The sequence below is a fragment of the Argopecten irradians genome, chromosome 11 (assembly GCF_041381155.1).
Source record: "Argopecten irradians isolate NY chromosome 11, Ai_NY, whole genome shotgun sequence".
NCBI lineage: Eukaryota > Metazoa > Mollusca > Bivalvia > Pectinida > Pectinidae > Argopecten > Argopecten irradians.
Genome location: NC_091144.1, coordinates 31760308 through 31779376, shown reverse-complemented (window position 1 = coordinate 31779376; position 19069 = coordinate 31760308). Strand labels below are relative to the sequence as shown.

The following is a 19069-nucleotide window of genomic DNA, read 5'->3' as shown; positions in this document are numbered from 1 at the left end:
TCCGAGAAAATAACGTAATATTTTTGTGTAGAAAAATCATGTTATGTTTACAAAAATACGACGAAATAACCGCAAGGGCAAATAACTCTGTAAAATACAATGGATGAATAACCTTTAATAGAACTAATAGTGATGGTCTTCTGTAAATAGAAGCGAGAAAAATGTAACAAATAGAATATTCCTTGATTCTTGATGAATACCGGTAATATTTCATGTCCTGAGGTGGAAACTTTGATGTTTTTCAGGCGTACTTCGCCCTCGTGAGAAACATTGAAGTTTCCACAAACACAAGAACACAAAGAATGTAGGTAGATGTAAAAAAACAAAACGACATTCAAAGCAGAGTTTCAACATGACAAGGGCTAGACTTCAACATGATTTGTAGCTTTTTTCCGTAACGTACGTCAATTAAAAAAAAATGACAATGAATTTATTTTGTAATAAAACAAATACTTCATAGGTTACTGTGCACTAGTTCATAATATTTAACCCGTATCATAACAAATTTTATATTTCAATATTTGTATAATATGCTATTGAGAGAATTTTTATTGACAAAATTCAGAGTTTTCTCTAAATAAACCTCGGGCGGCTTGCCCATTGCGAAATAAGTATGTTATACAAGTTAATAATTTAAAATAATTCAAATTTCCGAAGAACACATTTTCTCTTAAAATAACTCAAATATCTATAATTTAAGAGATTTATTTTTTAATTTTAGTTATCCATGGATGAAGTTCCTGATTGCTTCAATGAAACTATGCAGCTCACTACTCAACATATCTTCATGACCCAGCCGCTTCTCAACATTACTTTGTTAATGTTGCTACCATCAGATTTTCCAAATCGCGTCAAATAAGTAAATAAGAAAATTGGTATGGATTTAATACGGTTCTTTTACACAACAAAATTAATTGACGATGACATTTAAAAAAAAATAAGCTTGATGAAACAAAAAACATGTAAATTCATCGTTGATTGCTAGTATACGTGTATCATTCAACATCTACATTGTTAATCCAAAATCTTAGCAGTTTAAGAGGAATTAAGATCAACCAACATAGAACAGCTGGTTTGCTCCTGACTATGATTCTTTATTAGATGGAATATACCAACCAAAATGTACAATATGGTAAATGCAGGTTGTTTGTATAGTATACGCATCCCGAATTAATAAAATGATAATATGATTTTCTTTCTTTTTTTATTATTTTTTTTTGTTATATTTACAAATCAACGCTTGATAAATACACGACAGCGCAATTTCGTCGAACAAAGTGTATGCTAGTATTCTTTTATTTATTTACAAATTACAGAGTTATCTGCCCCTAATGGATAGGGAATGGGTACTACGATATCTATTTTTAAGTGTAACGTGAAATTTTTCAGAGAAGCGAGAACATTATAATGACGTCACGATTAATTTCTAATACGTCATTAATATGCCATCATCATCAATGACGTTTCGACTATACGTGTATATTTACAGTTTGCACTAACATGGACTCAATAACCATGCTTTCTAGTATTATCATTATCAGTGTATAATGATAGCACAACACGCGCGACGATTCTATTGTTACGAGCATAGTCGATGGCGTAGCAACATGGGGTCATCACCCCACTTTTGGTGGGAACATATGAATGATTCGATTCCAATCAACTGTTCAATCGAATTCGCTGACGATGATGGGAGAGGAAAAATATGGGTATTTTAATAAAAGATATGCGACTGCCGCGAGAATAAATAATATTCATTTACGTGAAAAACTGTAAATATAAGGAATATATTTTTATTTTGCTTCGCCGGGGTTACATAATTTACACGTGCTCCATTATCATTATACCCTCATAACCTCAAAAAAATAAAAGCATACTCCTTAAATAAAGCTAATGATTAATTAATGAGATGATAAACAGCACCCTCAACGTTACAACATGATTTTTTTCCAGGAAAACTACAATGGACCCTCGATAACCCAAACACTTGCGTTCCTGGTCAAAACCATCCGAAATGCTAGTTTTCTGGACTGCCAGTTTACGTAGCCAATAATCAAATATTTTCCCCATTTTTACGTCCGGATTGTGAGTTTTCCAGACTATCCAGGATAGTTGATAGTTAAATTCAGTGTTCTCTGTGTATGGTTGCATGTGCATGTTTGTATATAAATTGTAGTTAGTTTGTGTTGGTAGAGTTGGTTGTTGGATGCCATAGACACTAAACCCAGTAATCTGTGTATCTGACTTCGTTGTACCGTCATATAGGCGGGTGCTCCGAAAAATAAACGAAAGGAATTTACGTCGGTACATAAATACATAGGCTCGTATGCATAATCAAACCTTGAATCTAGAATAAGCACTAGACATCACAATGAGATGCAGATACAGAACTGCATAGGGACACTTTTTTTCTCTTATTCATACTAGCATTGATAAGATTCTATCTCGAATCACCGTACTTCAAAACATTACCAAAAGTAATCAAATTACGTCTCCGCCGAACTATTACAATTGACAATTTTGCCTATATAATGGAATTATGACGAGCTGACGTGACCATATCTTTATTGTAGCAGCTTGCTGAACGCACAACAAAGGTCATTTAAGAATGTCGTCTATCTAAGGATCAACTGAAATAACTGTATGTTTTTATGTTATAGCGATATAATTAAAAATATGCGTTAGTCTAAATAAATCGTGCGGGTTATGGTAAGAATACACAGATTTTTGTGTTATATTTCCATACCAAAACATGTTTAAATTAATCCTTATAACTAAATATAATATTTATATCTCTTTAAACTTCCTTTGGGGACACTATTTTGCTATGAAATCAATATGCCGTTATATAACCCAATCAGAAATGACGTTACAGACGGTGACGTTATGCCGTTATATAGCCCAATCAGAAATGACGTTACAGACGGCGACGTTATGCCGTTATATAACCCAATCAGAAATGACGTTACAGACGGCGACTTGATGCCGTTACATAACCCAATCAGAAATGACGTTACAGACGGTGACGTTATGCCGTTATATAGCCCAATCAGAAATGACGTTACAAACTGCTACGTCATCTTTTTCGTTATGTGCTTATAAACAAAAATGTTAAGCCACTGAAAATGCTCGTAAGAAGCGAAATAAAATTATTGTGTTCTATAACCCCAGTATTGCCAATCTCTGATAAGCAACATCGGGTGATCACCCTTAAAACATCTGTAGTCACAACGATTGACGGACTACTCTTCTTTAGTGGCAATCATCCACAAAACGGTGGGTATTAATTGAACTTCTGAACGACAATTCCAATTATATCTGTTGATGGATATTGCACATTTATAAAACAGCAGTATTTTTTTGTTGCGTCTCCGTGTAGTAGTATGAATGCCTAACCTCTTTATATCTCTACCTGGGTAGTAACTGTAATGTAAGAACAGACGGTGCCATTCTAACTTTCTACCTAAAATTCAAAAGAAGATCGAGGTTTATAGCAAGTGTATACTTTATTCATACTTCAATGAGTTGGTTTTATTCAGAATTTTGTCCATTGTAGTGTTGTTAAATGTATATTCTGAAGAGCCGTCTTGACACGGTGAAAGCGTTAAAAGAATGTGTCAAGTTTTCTTTATTTTACATATTTGTTATCCCGTCTGTTAGGAGCATTTCAAATTTATTATCATTATATATAGATGAAGCCTTGCACTTGTCCTTATCTTAAACAATCTGTTTGTCGTTCTGTCTTAGACTGAACACATACAGTCGCTTATTGTATAGTTTATCTACAACAGTTCTAAAAAGAAAGGACAATGATTGTGTTGTCCCGTCACGTCTAACGTAATAATAGATATAATTAATGCGCTTCGCCGTCTAATAACCAAGTTTATTGCAGTGAGCGCTATATAATTTCCATCCAGATATATATTAGGATCATAAGATATACATAAATGCGAAGATGGGACTGTAAGAATGCTCGCAGTTTTATGTTGAATAACTGTTAATTAGTAATTATTTGATAAATTTTATTGTTACGGAAATGCTTTTCAGATAATGGATGTCTGAATATGGTATCATTTAATTACAACACAACTCATCATTACTCATGTGATTGTGATACTGGCAACTACACGTCAAATTGGCGTTCATTTACATATATTTTCCAGTTCAGGTAAGGTATTTTAAAACCGAGAGAACAGACGCGGAAACATTTGGATATTATTAAGACTTTAACCTTATTGCACTCGTGACAAGTGTCGTAATTGGTTATCAACAATATTTTCGAGAGAAAAAATTGCATTTGGCAGGAACTTACGCCAAAACCGGAAGTACATACCATACGTGAGTAACTACGACCAGCGGAAACGTTCGTTACGTGTGTCCTAATAGAGCTATTCGTGATTAATATATTGGTAACACTGCTGATTGACAAAGATGTGGATACATTTATTTATTACTTTATGTGCTGTTTCCAATACACACGGGTATTACTTCTGGAACCATATATGTAAGTATCTAGTAAATGTCATCTAGAAAATACATGTTCGATATCTGAGTGGTTTATACGGTTTATATGGAAAATTTCAGTTTGTTTCTTCTTCATCTTCTTGTTCTTCTTCTTCTTCTTTTCTTATTTCTTCTTCTTCTTCCTCTTCTTCCTCTTCTTCTTCTTCTTCCTATTATTCTTCTTCTTCATGTTTTTCTTCTTTCTACTTCTTCTTCTTTCTTCTTCTTCTTCCTCTTCTTCTTCTTCTTATTTTCTTCATCTTCTTCTTCTTTCTTCTTCTTCTTCTTCTTCTCCTTTCTTCTTCTTCTTTATAGTTTTTGAATATTTTGATCTTTATATTAATTATTATCGTGTGAAAACAAATTTCTTGATAAAAAATCATCTACTGGTATATTTTTCAGATGATGGATGGACGAATCTCAGAGGTATGCATTGTTGTTCATATTGCTGTTGTCGTTGCTGTTGTTTATAAATCCTACTGAAATAAATAAAATAAAATAAATAAAGTTAAATATTCTGTTGTCTACGCGGCCCATTGTTTTGTGTTAAAATATGTAGGAATCTTGTATATTTCATATGAAATGGATGCCAGCTCTGTATGTTGATTGTGTCGTTATTTATAGACTGTACTCATGATTTGGACACAGTCACTTCACCTTGTCAATGCAGAGGTTACCAGCAGGTTAGATGCGTGAAAATGCCACCTCTATTATTAATTAAGCTTTCTTATCGTTTGTATATTTAATTAGTATCTTTAAAATTTGTTTTGCAAAATGGAAATCTATTTTTATTTTAGGCTTTATTCTTCGGCTGAATATGGATGATTTCATGACCATATGGTTTTCATATTTACTGATAAATAAGACGTCTGTTTTATATAATCTACCTAAATATACCATGTTCTCTCTGTCAACTTAGCTAAAACCCGAATATAAAAGAAGAACCTGTCAGAGGTCCCCTTTATATTCATTTGGCTTGATTACGAAACATTTATAATTCAAATTTTTTCTTTTAGCATGTAGCCTAAAATAATTAGAGAGTTAAGTGTCAACAGTCTATGTATATGAAACGTATATTCTGGTCTATTAAACATATTTAAAAAGAGCAAAACGTCATATTTTATGACATTTTAAATATCTTATATGCTTCCAGGAATATGGAACATTTGCTGAAATCCATGAAATCTGTGACAAAAGAAAGATTATTTTTTTCCAAAAGAGATTCAACAATAAAATGAATAATATTAACAAAAAAAGGCAAAACTTATGTCAGAAATCAAAACTGTGAATAAAACATTCCCCGTTACAAAATGACCCCTGTTTCTCCGTTTTGTCTGGTTTGGTAGGAGAAGCTAACATCGTGTATTTAACCGTGATTTTGCAAAACAATCCTATTTGTGAGATACGGAACAAGTTACAATGTAGTTATACGTCGCATGTTGACTTGAATAATTAATGGACCATTTTACTCTTAAAATACCATAAAATTCCAAAGAAAGTAATTATTTATTAATTTTCATCTTTCTACCGAAATATCGTCAGACGAAATGTCGTCATTACTTTGGAAAGTTCATCCCATAACCGGAATTATTATTTCATTAGAAAAATAATGTTTATATTTGTATATACAAAATTTCCTCACCGTATGTTTACATTTGGTAATGTATGAAAGTTCTCCACCGTAGGGATTAATTAATGTTAATGCCGCCAAACCTACCTCCTGACAACTATGGTAACTTATATAAGATGCTTCTGGCGTGTTTTGTAATACATTTCCCGTAATATATCTTGTTACTAATTGCCTGACATTTATCTTCATTTTGACAGTGACTTGGTCTGAATTTCCGATCGGTCCGTACGTATACACTGCAATGCCAAGGACGATGGCTCAAGCTGTCGACCAGGGTTTTACAATGGTGTCAGACTGCGGAGGTAAGGCAGTAATACACTCAAATCTGTCTATAGCGACCACCACAGAAACAGGGAAATTGTCGTTATAACCAGGAGAACTTTATACAAAAGTTGAATTTTGTTAAAATTGGTTATTTCGGCACTAGAAAGCACGTTGTCTTTAAATTCAGGTGGTCGCTAAGACAGGTTTTACTGTATATGCTACGACAATATTGTTTATTATGTTATATTTACATTTCCGTTTTCTCTTTACAATATAACCTTACCAACTGCGAAATCGTTTACATTTGCGTAAACGCAGTGGTTGCCATGTAAGAATACACACACCGGAACACTGACTTCCGCAAGTAGAGCGAATGCGCATCCGATGAGGCCTATCTGTATGAAAAATCTTCAATATATTGCATTTATGAATGTAATGTCAATTTTAGATTATATATCAGCAAATAAGAAGATTAACAAATATTGTGTAAACGGGATAAAAAAAAAAAAAAACTTAACGTACAAACGTATAACATTGAAAAAAAAAGTTTAATTTTATTAGAACACTTAATTTAAATGAAATGGCCGGTCGAAATGTAAATATAATAAATGATTTTTATTGTCTGTTGTTTACTGGTGTGTAAATTGCATTTTTATACAGATATTTCAACAAGTACACAAGTAAACAACAAACAATAAAAATCATTCCTTAAATATTCTTATTTTAACTTTTTGATATTATTTTTATTCTATAATTTGTTTTAATTTTGCTAATATTGCTATTCATAATATTTAAATATCATTAGATCATTTGGATGGCTGACGCAACGGAATTGAAAGTAAATCTTGGTATAAAGACCGCAGGCTTATTATGACTACTTTCTCAGGGTCCAGTCCGAAAATCGGAAATTGTTCATTTTAACACGATGTGACCTGTGTAGAAAAAACACCTGGCTATAAAGATATTCCTTGGTCCCTTGAGTAGTTTTATTAAGTTTCTACTGAAGATTGTGTTAGGAATTATTTTTATATTTCTTTTCTTTTGGTATAATTCAATTTGCTTGTAGGCATTTTATTGGCTAAAAAATCTACTTTATTAGTCCATAAAGGGAAAAAATGGCGTCGCCGTGTGTAATGTAGTTTTTGATTAGCTGATATTGATATAACGGCGTTATAATTTCATAGAAAAAAAAAGAAAATAAAGGAAATATGAATAGATTATCTTTAATAAATTGAATTATTACGATTAATTTGAATATATTTTTATGTTATGAAGATATAACACAAAAATCTGAGTGCACTCTCATCATAAGCTGTTTTATTTAGATTACACTCAGATTTTTGTGTTATATTTCAATAACATAAAAATATATTCAAGTTAATCCTTAAATATATAGAAATATACCACCCTTCGCGTTTCTTTAAAAAACATCATTAATGTTAAATATAAATATATTTAATATATATATATAAGTTGGAGCCAGTTATTAAGAATAACTGGTATCATGTTGAAATTCCGTAAACTTTTACTATTTTAAATGTTATTTTCAAAAGAATTTCAGATTAACTGACGCCGACACTGCACACAATTATTGTCAAATTGTCACATTAAATGATAGCCATTGCTTAGAATAATGGCTAATTAACGCACCACAAATGACAAAATGACAGCTGCCTTATTATGAAGTTCACTTTAAAATTGCATATTATCATTTTAAATAAAGTGAGAAAAAAAGTGAATCTCAATCTTTTCTATGGTGGTCATATTACGAAGTAGCTTGGTATAGCGTACAGTCTAATAAAGATGACAGATAGATTATGAATTAGATCTGTCTTTGTCATGTCCTAATCCTCACTAGGCGGTAAAATGCACAGAGTGAGAGAAATGTAGACAAGAGGAATGACAATTGTGTTCTTCCTAGAATATAGATATCACTTTATTATTGCACGCTAATGGTAATTAACAGACAAGAAAAATATGCTTGTCCCGTCTTTTAATTTTAACGTTTTATCATAAAATCGAAGTGATGCAATGGTAAAGCTTTCCCCCACCTTTTACACTCTAGACACAATAAGTATTTCTTAAATGCCAATTTTGCAAGAAACTCGCTTTTAGTAATAGCTTTGATATTGCGGGGGAAGTCGTGGAAGAATGCCATTTGTTACACATATGCAAGTATCTTTTTCATCGAAACTTGAATATATATGTTTCTTTCTTGTTTACTGTATTTCTATCACAGTCTTTGTTTAGAAACAAAACAATGTAGGACGAAAATAATAAATAAGTATGTTCATTTGTTATTGTACAGTATGGAGTGGAGAAATATAACCAGTTTTCTTGTTTCCCGAGACTTCTCTATTTCCTGAGGGAAACTAGAAACTTGGTATATCCCTCAACCCCATACTTTATCAGTTTCAATATACCTATACATAAAAAGGCTATAATTAGATTAAAAAATATTTTGTCTCATACGCTATATCTGTGTCGCGTGCGACCTGCTAATTCTCCATGGTCAAATAAAGATTGAATAAAATAGTAATTGCAATTACAGAATCTTAGATTTGAAATTTCGATTTATTCCAAGATGACAATTGTGATTCCATGTCCGTTTTGTTTTACTTCTATTCAAACCTTTGGTTAAAATTTGATTCCGTTCGGATTTCTTAATACAAATTTTAAAATGTTCTACCTCTAGACATTATCCTGAAATTATATAAAATGCATTGTTGAATTCCGAGACGTTTACCACTTACAGGGAGCCTTCATTGTAACTGTACGAACATGTTAAAATACATAAAAGGTATCATCCTCTGACCCCGTTACATTTTTCACAAGCCTCTCACTTACAAGATAAACATGACGACGTGTTCGGTTACAGTTTCCGACCGAGACTAACGTCGTTTGGTTACGTCAGCGGAAATGGCGTGATCGGAAACAAGTCTCGCTCAACTCGAATCTGATTGGTTCGACGGAAAAACCCGAGGGCCGGTGTGTGCTAGCTTCCCGGGATGTGTTAGTTCGAAAGTCTAACACACAACGGAGCGAGTTTTTTTTTATTATTAAAACTAGGGAGCTAGTTTTAACCAAGTAACTTTTATTTAGTGTAAATAAAGTAGAGATATATTAAATTTATATAACGAACTATTTCTATCGGAAATTAAATTGTTAAGTCATATCTTGGAATTCGTAATAGATATAGGAATTTTAGTGGATAGCCATACTAATTATCGTTACTTTAAAAGGGGGAAATTATCTGAACATTGTTTATGAAAGCAGTAAGTATTCACAAAGAGTCTTGGTCGTAGTTTATTAACGTTTAACTCTATTATAAATTTTAATGACACTTAATGACACTTAATTAACTTTAATGAAGTGTTTTAGTTTCTTCCAGAAATACCCGGTATGAACGGGAAGAGGTTTGTGAAGGAAGGTGACTATGCTGTAGTCCTACTGTACGGATTGAATGGGTACATAGCCGGGATACAGATAGGCGTAAGTTAAATAGTTTTAAATCCTTATATTGTAGTAAAATATCAATTGACATAAATAAATGGTACTAATCCTTTTAACATTTTATATAGATAAATCTGTTTTAAATCAAATACTTTTCAAGTTGCGTTTAACGTGTTATTTCAGAGTAACCAATACTCGACAATTCTGACTAGTTTTACATCCATAAATGATATCATTTGCACTCTATCTTTAGAGTTCTGACACTTCAACGGAGAAGAAAAAAATTATATATGCCATTAAGAACAACACATCCCTTCAGGTTTTCCCCAATATTCCCATCAAAATATACAGAGAATATTCGAGAGAGGTGCAAGCTTCGAAACTGCGTAGCACGAGTGACAAACATCAAAGTTTCCACCCCACGAGATGAAATATTAACGGTATTCATCAAGAAACAAGGAATATTCTATTTATTTCATCTTAAGCTTCAATTTACGGAAGAACATCAATACTATTTCTGCCAAAGGTTATTCCGCCTTTGTATTTTACAGAGTAATTTGCCCTTGCGATTATTACGTCGTATTTTTGTGAGCATATTTCTACACTTGTTATGATATGACGTCATTTTCTCACACAAACTAATGACGTAACAATTAAAAATGATATTTTTTACTGTCAATGCTGCATTCCGATTGTCTAAAAGCGAGTGAAAATATCAAAATTGATAATTTCACTTGAGTAAATTACATCGCTATTATGTTCACCGTAAAACATTTTTTTTCAAAACTCTTTTAAATCATGAAAACAATCAGACCGCTTCGGATATTGGGACTTCCTTTCTTTTTGAAATTTTACGGTTTTATCTTAGTCTATGTATTCATTTCCCAAAGGAAATTGCTTAGCAATTAATGTCTGATTGAACAATGTTTTGCACAATGTTTTGTAAATCTGTTTGTCATCCCTTGTTGACCACAGGTACAACATAATGACAGTTCTGGGTTTCCACCACACAATCAAATAAACCAGACATTTCTACGTGTTGATGACAAGTATTTTCTGACAGCGTATTTCTCAAATCCAGGTAAAAACATTGACAATCAATTTTTCATTATCAAAATGGTGCAAAATAATGTAAAAAGGAACAAATCATCTACCACGTGATACCCGATAACGTTTGTTCGGGACTAGTATCTCCAGTGGTGATGGAGCGTAACTATTTGTAATCTTCCAGCGACGTTAGTGTGGGATATCATCTTTTGACGTCATTCCATCACCAAATGAAACAATAGTCCCGCACAACGTTATCAGGCATAACGTAGTACGTGAATGATTCCCATTTATAGACAAATATAGTATAGCTATAATTAATGTACTCTTTCCTAAAATGAAATGTATGTATTTGAGTGATTGAGTTTGGAGAACGAATGGAGTAAATTGAATGAGATGAGATGAAATGAAAGCGATCAAGTGAAAGAAGCGACGTAGATATCCTGTAAGAAGCTGTAACGGTCGAGATGGATTGTTTCAACACTGACATTCCTTAAGTCGGTTAGGCTATTAAGCATTTTTAGCTATTCGAGTGTTCGAGTTATGTGTATACCATGTCAGAGACCAACTAATGATACTTCGTTTCATACAGGATTTTCGATTTTTACAAGCTCGTGATAACGCAATTTCATTGTATAACGTATAACTGTCGGAAGTGGGAAATTTATTGATTTCTAAATCAACAATAAAAGTAAATGCATATTACAGAGTGAGCTCCCTTGCAGAAAGGTATTTGTGATATCATTATTTTTAGGGCGAAATTCATGTCGTTTTCTCTAAAAAAAAGTGTGATGTTACGCTCGCATGACGTTACAATCAACACTTATTGATAGGGCATATAACTACATACACTAATACATATATGCAAATGCAGAATAGCTACCTGTACATTAAGATACATTTGTGTTTTAGCCACCATCTGTACCCTTGGCAGGAGCAGACGACAATTTATGATTGAGGGGATCGGTACAAGAATTTACATCCAAAACGGTCCTGATCCTGCCACGAACTTTCTAGTGGCTCCAATGGCAGAGACTGGCACATATGTTACTAAATGGACAAAGGGATATTGTCTGTTTAGTATGGGTAGGTCTCTCTTTAATTTGTGTCATAGATATTTGTAGAAAGCTATGTAATTTAAATCAAAACAGATTTAAGACCAGTTGGCTGGTTTGCTAAAGCAAGTTTGAAATAACAATGGCCTCAAAGCTGTAATTCAGAACATGAAATGATGTAGTGCACCCAACATTGTAAACCACAGTGTTAAAGTTTTGTAATGTATTCTAAAAACAGCTGAATCATTTAGTTATTACAAACATTCAGGTTCTCATATAATAGTAGATAAAAGAAATATCGGTTCCATCAGCTCAAACTCAGTTTTTCAGTAAAACAAATCCGATGTTTTTACTTGTTTATTATCAACATTAATACATTATACCTTAATTACAATCTGGATTTCCAAGTTCATACCGTTGTTACCAAAGGATAATTGCATATCAGAAAACGTTTTTACTTCTGAAATTCATAACTAACGAGCCAACCAATGGCCGGTTCAAAATTTTATCCAATCTTCAGAGGCCATTTCTAAGCTTTATTTTTCACTTAGTTGGCTGCTCTCTATAACCGCCTCCTAATATGTTAGTACTGTCGCATCAAATACAATACGAAAATTATACTTATTCCCAAATAAAATTTCTGCTGAAACATTTAAAACTTGTTTATATAATTTATGTGTTATGTGTAGGGCATGTCGGAGACATCATCCACACTGACGTATTATATGTAACTACCTGAAATAACTAAACAGGACTCTATCGTATAATAGGGTCACGTACAGGACATTAAAGAAAGAACGAGGGGCAACTATGAGAATTATTTTTCATAATGAAGCATGTGGAATGCAGAGAGATACGGACGATATCATATCTATGTTAATGAGAGATCCCAGAGGGATCTTGACGCCCACCGAAGAATCATCTATGTCTGACATATGACTGATGGATCTTTCCTCTGCTTTTCTAACTTCAAGCACAAAAATCCAAGATAGTGGTCGGTCGGCCATCTTGTTGACCGATCAGTCCGAAAAAATGCAATATGCACATCTAAAGCCCTAGGGGAACATACAGATGAAATGTACGACAGATCGAAGATGGTGGCCGGTCGGCCATCCTGTTGACCGATCAGTCCCAAAAGTGCAACATGCACAACTATGGTGTTAGGGGAACCTACTTATGAATTTTGGAAAAAATCCCTTAAGTACTTTCTAAGAAATAGCGGAAACAAACTTCATTTATCAAAATCCATTATGGCGGCCGGTCGGCAATCTGGTTGACCAATTAGTCCCAAAATACAATTTGCACAACTAGGATCCTAGGTGAATCTATAGATGAAATTTGGAGACAGATCCATATTGTCCTTTCTGGGAAATAGCGTCAACAAATTTTTTCAAAAAAATCCAAGATGGCGACCAGTCGACCATCTTATCAACCGATCAGTCCAAAATTGCAATATGCACAACAAGGGTCCTAGGGGAATCTACCTATGAAAGATCCCTTCAGTATTTTCTGACAAATAGCGGTAACAATTTGGGATCAGTACTTTCTGAGAAATAGTGGTAACGAACTTTAACTATCAAAATTCAATATTGCGGTAGGTCGGCCATCTTTTTAACCGATCGGTCTCAAAATGCAATATGCACAGCAAGCCGTAGGGAACATACCTATGAAATTTTAGACGGATTTCTGCAGTACTTTCTGAGATATAGCGGTAACATCTTGTTAACCGATCGGTCCCAAAGTGCAATATGCACAACTAGGGTCCTAGGGGAACCTACCTATGGAATTTGAGACGGATTCCTTCAGTACTTTTGAAGTAACTATCAAAATTCAAGGAGGTGGCCAGTCGGCCATCTTGTTAACTGATCGGTGCCAAAATGGATTATGCACAACAAGGGTCATTGGGGAACATACCAATGGAATTTGAGAAAGATCACTTCAGTACTTTCTGAGAAATAGCGTGACGATCTTTGACCATCAAAATTCAAGATATCCGTCGGTCGGCCATCTTGAATAAGTCAATAAGTCCCGAAAATGCAATATGCACAACAAGGGTCCTAGAGAAACCTACATATGAAATTTGAGAAAGATCCCTTTAATACTTTCTGAGAAATAGCTGTAACAAACTTTAACTATCAAAACCCAAAATGATTGCCTTGCGGCCATCTTGTCAACCGATCGTCCCAAAATGCAATATGCACAACTAGGGCCCTAGGTGAATCTATAGATGAAATTTGGAGACAGATCCATATTGTCCTTTCTGGGAAATAGCGTCAACAAATTTCAAAAAAAAAAAAAAAAAAAAAAAAAAATCCAAGATGGCGACCAGTCGACCATCTTATCAACCGATCAGTCCCAAATTGCAATATGCACAACAAGGGTCCTAGGGGAATCTACCTATGAATTCGAGAAAGATCCCTTCAGTATTTTCTGACAAATAGCGGTAACAAATTGGGATCAGTACTTTCTGAGAAATAGCGGTAACAAAATTTAACTATCAAAATTCAATATTGCGGTAGGTCGGCCATCTTTTTAACCAATCGGTCTCAAAATGCAATATGCACAGCAAGCTGTAGGGAACATACCTATGAAATTTGAGACGGATTCCTGCAGTACTTTCTGAGATCTAGCGGTAACATCTTGTTAACCGATATGCACAACTAGGGTCCTAGGGGAACCTACCTATGGAATTTGAGACGGATTCCTTCAGCACTTTTGAAGTAACTATCAAAATTCAAGGAGGTGACCAGTCGGCCATCTTGTTAACTGATCGGTGCCAAAATGGATTATGCACAACAAGGGTCATTGGGGAACATACCAATGGAATTTGAGAAAGATCACTTCAGTACTTTCTGAGAAATAGCGTGACGATCTTTGACCATCAAAATTCAAGATATCCGTCGGTCGGCCATCTTGAATAAGTCAATAAGTCCCGAAAATGCAATATGCACAACAAGGGTCCTAGAGAAACCTACATATGAAATTTGAGAAAGATCCCTTTAATACTTTCTGAGAAATAGCTGTAACAAACTTTAACTATCAAAACCCAAAATGATTGCCTTGCGGCCATCTTGTCAACCGATCGTCCCAAAATGCAATATGCACAACTAGGGCCCTAGGGTAACCTACATATTAAATTTGAAAAAGAATAAAAGAAAATAGCTACTGATGAGGTGAATTAACGATTGACGACTGAACACTAAATTACGAACCTTTAAAAATACGTTGATACTTAGCAATTCAGTAAAAGTTTGATGAAAATCGTTAGAGTATTGTCATGGTTAGTTTAGTTTAATTGGTTTAACGACATTTTAAAACGCACGGTAATTTAAAGATGCTCCGCCGCTGACAAATGGTATTTTTTTTCTGTCAAAAACAGGACCAGACGATTTATATTTTTTTCTTGTTACAAAAGTTACTTACTTTACACTATTACCACAATCAAAAAGTTTAAGCTTCAAATTTTATATCAAGATATAAAATCTTAAAAAGAATTAATTGCATTCCGAAAAAAATATCCATCACACTATGTCCTATATTGATTGAAGTTCTGATTGCGCATGCAAAAAAATAAATGAAAAAAATATTTTATAACATTTTTGTGTTAATTTGACATATACATAAATCAGCGATTACTGCCGTTCTATCATAAGATTGCACGATTGTGTTACAGTACTAGTGTATCGACTCACTGTAGTAGATTACATCGCTACATGTTACAGGTGAAGTGCCTATGTAACACGCATTGTGATTGGCTGAGTTGATCTAAAAATAGAAGAGAAAAACGTGTGTGCACAGTAAAGCTGTTTTTTTTAGCCTGCCATGCTTGGTCTCATTTTCTTCCGATATTCGACGAATTTAACAACTTCTTCACTGACCTTTGTTGGTGTCATGATAGACCGAACACGTGGAAGCAGAGAACCATGTTGTGTCTCGCACAACTTTGCGATGTTTCCGACAGGTGGATATTTCCATAGGACACCCCATGCCATCATTGTACATTTTCACTACCCTTTCGCGTACTTTTAGATCGGTTCGTGGCTTTGACATGTCGACATATGATCGGTTGAGGACTGCTTCTAATTTTGGCTGTGATCGGTTGAACCGCTTCTAATTTTGGCGCAATTTTAGCGAGAGATTAAAATAGTAACGTAACGTTACACATGTGCAAACACACATGTATCTTACCGGTAACTTATAATATGCACGCGTTGGCAGCTTGGCGATCGACGATTTTTAGTACTTCCACACTTTTTTATTCAGTATAAAGTTCAAATTCAGAGTTAAATTGACATTTTAAATATACCTTACCATAATTATGAAACTGAACAGTTGTTTTAGCAGATACATGTACTTTCTTCTTGACCTTCATATTTATTCATTAACGGTACCAGTATTATCATGTTTAAATCAATATTATGTATTCTTCTACAGCTAGTATAACCTGATTGTGTGTTATCTCTTTCCATGTTTGATTTTTTTCAATCATCTTATTTATATATTTACAACAGCTATTTCAGGAAACTCTGTCAGTCAAGTTCGTCACATGTGCTAGGTGTACTACGGAAAAAACCACCCAACAGTCATGTATATTACAGCGCGAATTCTATATATCAGCGTTATTTATTTTTACAGCGTAATACTTCTATTTTACAAATATTAATTTTTCAGATGTTTATCTATGAACATTTGTAATTGTTTCGACGTACTTACAACGTCCCGATTGCACAAATAGGTTGCATTGTGTAACGTTTATTTATATATACACACTTCAGCCAATCACAATGCGTGTTACATAGACACTTCACCTGTACCATGTAGCGATGTAATCTACTACAGTGAGTCGATACACTAGTACTGTAACACAATCGTGCAATCTTATGATAGAACGGCAGTAAATTGATTAAACAAGTGAATTATCGTTCATGCTCTGTCGGCGGTGGAGCATCTTTAGATTTAGGAGGTTGAAGAATGCTGAAATTTCAGAAGAAAAAACATCAACCTGTTGTCATAAGCTGGTAACTGCCTCTTATGGGTTTTATTTTCGTTTCCCAGAGTTGGCTGGCTTGTGGTAAAATTATGACAGGAAATTAATGCATTTATAGTACCAGTGGTATGATAATAGGTTTATGTAGGTGTAAAACCTGGCAACTGCCTCATGCAGGTTTTTAATTATAGGTTTAAAATTAATTATAGGTTTAAAATTCGCTTCCCAGAGGTAGATTGCTTGTAGTAAAATTATGTCAGGAAATTAATGTTTTATAGTTCCAGTGGCATGCTGATAGGCTTATGTAGGTGTAATAATTCCTGGTGAACAATGATGATTGCTTTATCTACAGGCGTTCATTACTGGTACGACATTAAAGAAGATATGTCCTGTGATGATTTCTTCCCTGTCTTCCTGCTTTATAACAGCGGCCGACTGAATGCCTTCGGCTGGGCTGTAGCTACGGACGTGAAATCTAAGCGAATGGAACATCCCGCGCACAGTGACATCCAGGTAAATTAGACACTCTGGATTCAGATTGAAGACGTATGCTAAACATGTGTTGCTATTTTGGTAACTCAAATCTGCTTTCAGTCAATATCATCCTCGATATTCCAATGGTTACTATCACTTTTGCTATATGCATCCGTGGACTATTTTATTGTAAAACTAAAGGCTCTTTTTTTCTTCTGAAATAACTGACATAGTTTAGGGGTAGATATTACGACAGTGATGGTAACCCCTGAAATATCGAGAATGGGTTAATAATGAAGTAGGAAGAACCCATTAATTTTCTTCTGGTGAGATTTTTCTTATCTCAGTTTACATACATCTTATCGTTTACTGTGTGTGATTATTGACGAATATTCGAAAGAATTTACCGTTTCAAAGTAATACGTGAATCATGTAAAAGAACTCTACGTGAGAGGAAATTACTGCAATAGTCTAGTATAAGTTGTCCCTCTTCAGTGAAACAGATTTTGCAGCATTTTCAAAATTCAATTTGATTTTGACAGAATGATTGTACATGTTTCATTATTCAAATGTCTTAATGACATAAATCACACATTTTAGCGAATATTTCCGTGAAATGTCCTGGTTGAAATATAAACCTGTCCATAACACATACTACGCAGTATGAATCTTTTATTTCTATCTTATGTAGATATATAATTATCAATAGGGAAGATATTTGTTTGTGTTTCAGTCCTACATGTACACAGTACCAAAGTGCGTGCGGGAGATCCCAAGACTGTCCATGATGCACATCTACCTTACAAACCCATTAAAAAACTTCTGCTGAGAATATATCTTAAGAAGGGAACTTTCTCGATAGGGCAATTGATGAACTTACATTTTCGTTTATGCTATAGAATTAACTCATATGTCTTGTAATATCTAACATAGTAACTATTCAAGAGACTTAGAGTTTCCTTCACTGATATGTATCCATACATGTACATTATTAAAAGTTGAAATACGTTTTTATGGCTTCAGGTATTTTCATTCGTTAAATATTTTCCATGATGAATCATGGACAAATCTTTTGATGATTCGTTTTTGGTTACCACGGATTTGAATTTGGGAAATTGCAAATTAATTGGGGGTGGGGCTGATTAGCGCTTAGCATGATATAGAAAGACGAAAGGATTGATATATGTTAAAGTAAACCAAATGAACTACATTAAGTCTATGAGTCGTTAGATGGTAAACAAAAGGGCGGGGGCCTAAATAAAACATTATATAGGATTTTACACAAAAGAAAAATGATTAGGATTGTTTATGATCTGTGTGACTGACCTCAGACGATTGATAAGGTAGTATTTACTTGATATGTTATTATATATTATAAACTGCAATTTAGAACATATGACGGCTAGATATCAATGACAACAGCATTTCCTTTTTAAAACTTGTGAAATGAAAACATTGAATGAAACGAAACATTTTATTAAATATGCTTTGATATCATTTACCACATTCGAAGGTTAGACAATGTATTAGTACTGCGATTTATACGACGCATGTGTATTTTCTTTCTTAGTATGATAACCCATAAATATAACGCACCCACTTTGTATACGATGAATTCTATACTCATTTATATCAGATGTGCTCTGATTTGCCACT

General features: G+C 33.9%; 1 protein-coding gene across 1 annotated transcript; it reads left to right on the top strand.

Annotated features, from left to right (window-relative positions):
- The first annotated feature begins 6309 nt into the window (after positions 1–6309).
- Positions 6310–18419, top strand: LOC138335312 (uncharacterized). Its single transcript, XM_069284337.1, has 6 exons — positions 6310–6435; positions 9789–9889; positions 10826–10931; positions 11810–11983; positions 17292–17452; positions 18147–18419. The coding sequence occupies exons 1-6, from the start codon at positions 6375–6377 to the stop codon at positions 18240–18242; spliced, it is 699 nt and encodes a 232-aa protein (XP_069140438.1). The 5' UTR covers positions 6310–6374; the 3' UTR covers positions 18243–18419.
- Positions 18420–19069: the final 650 nt, after the last annotated feature.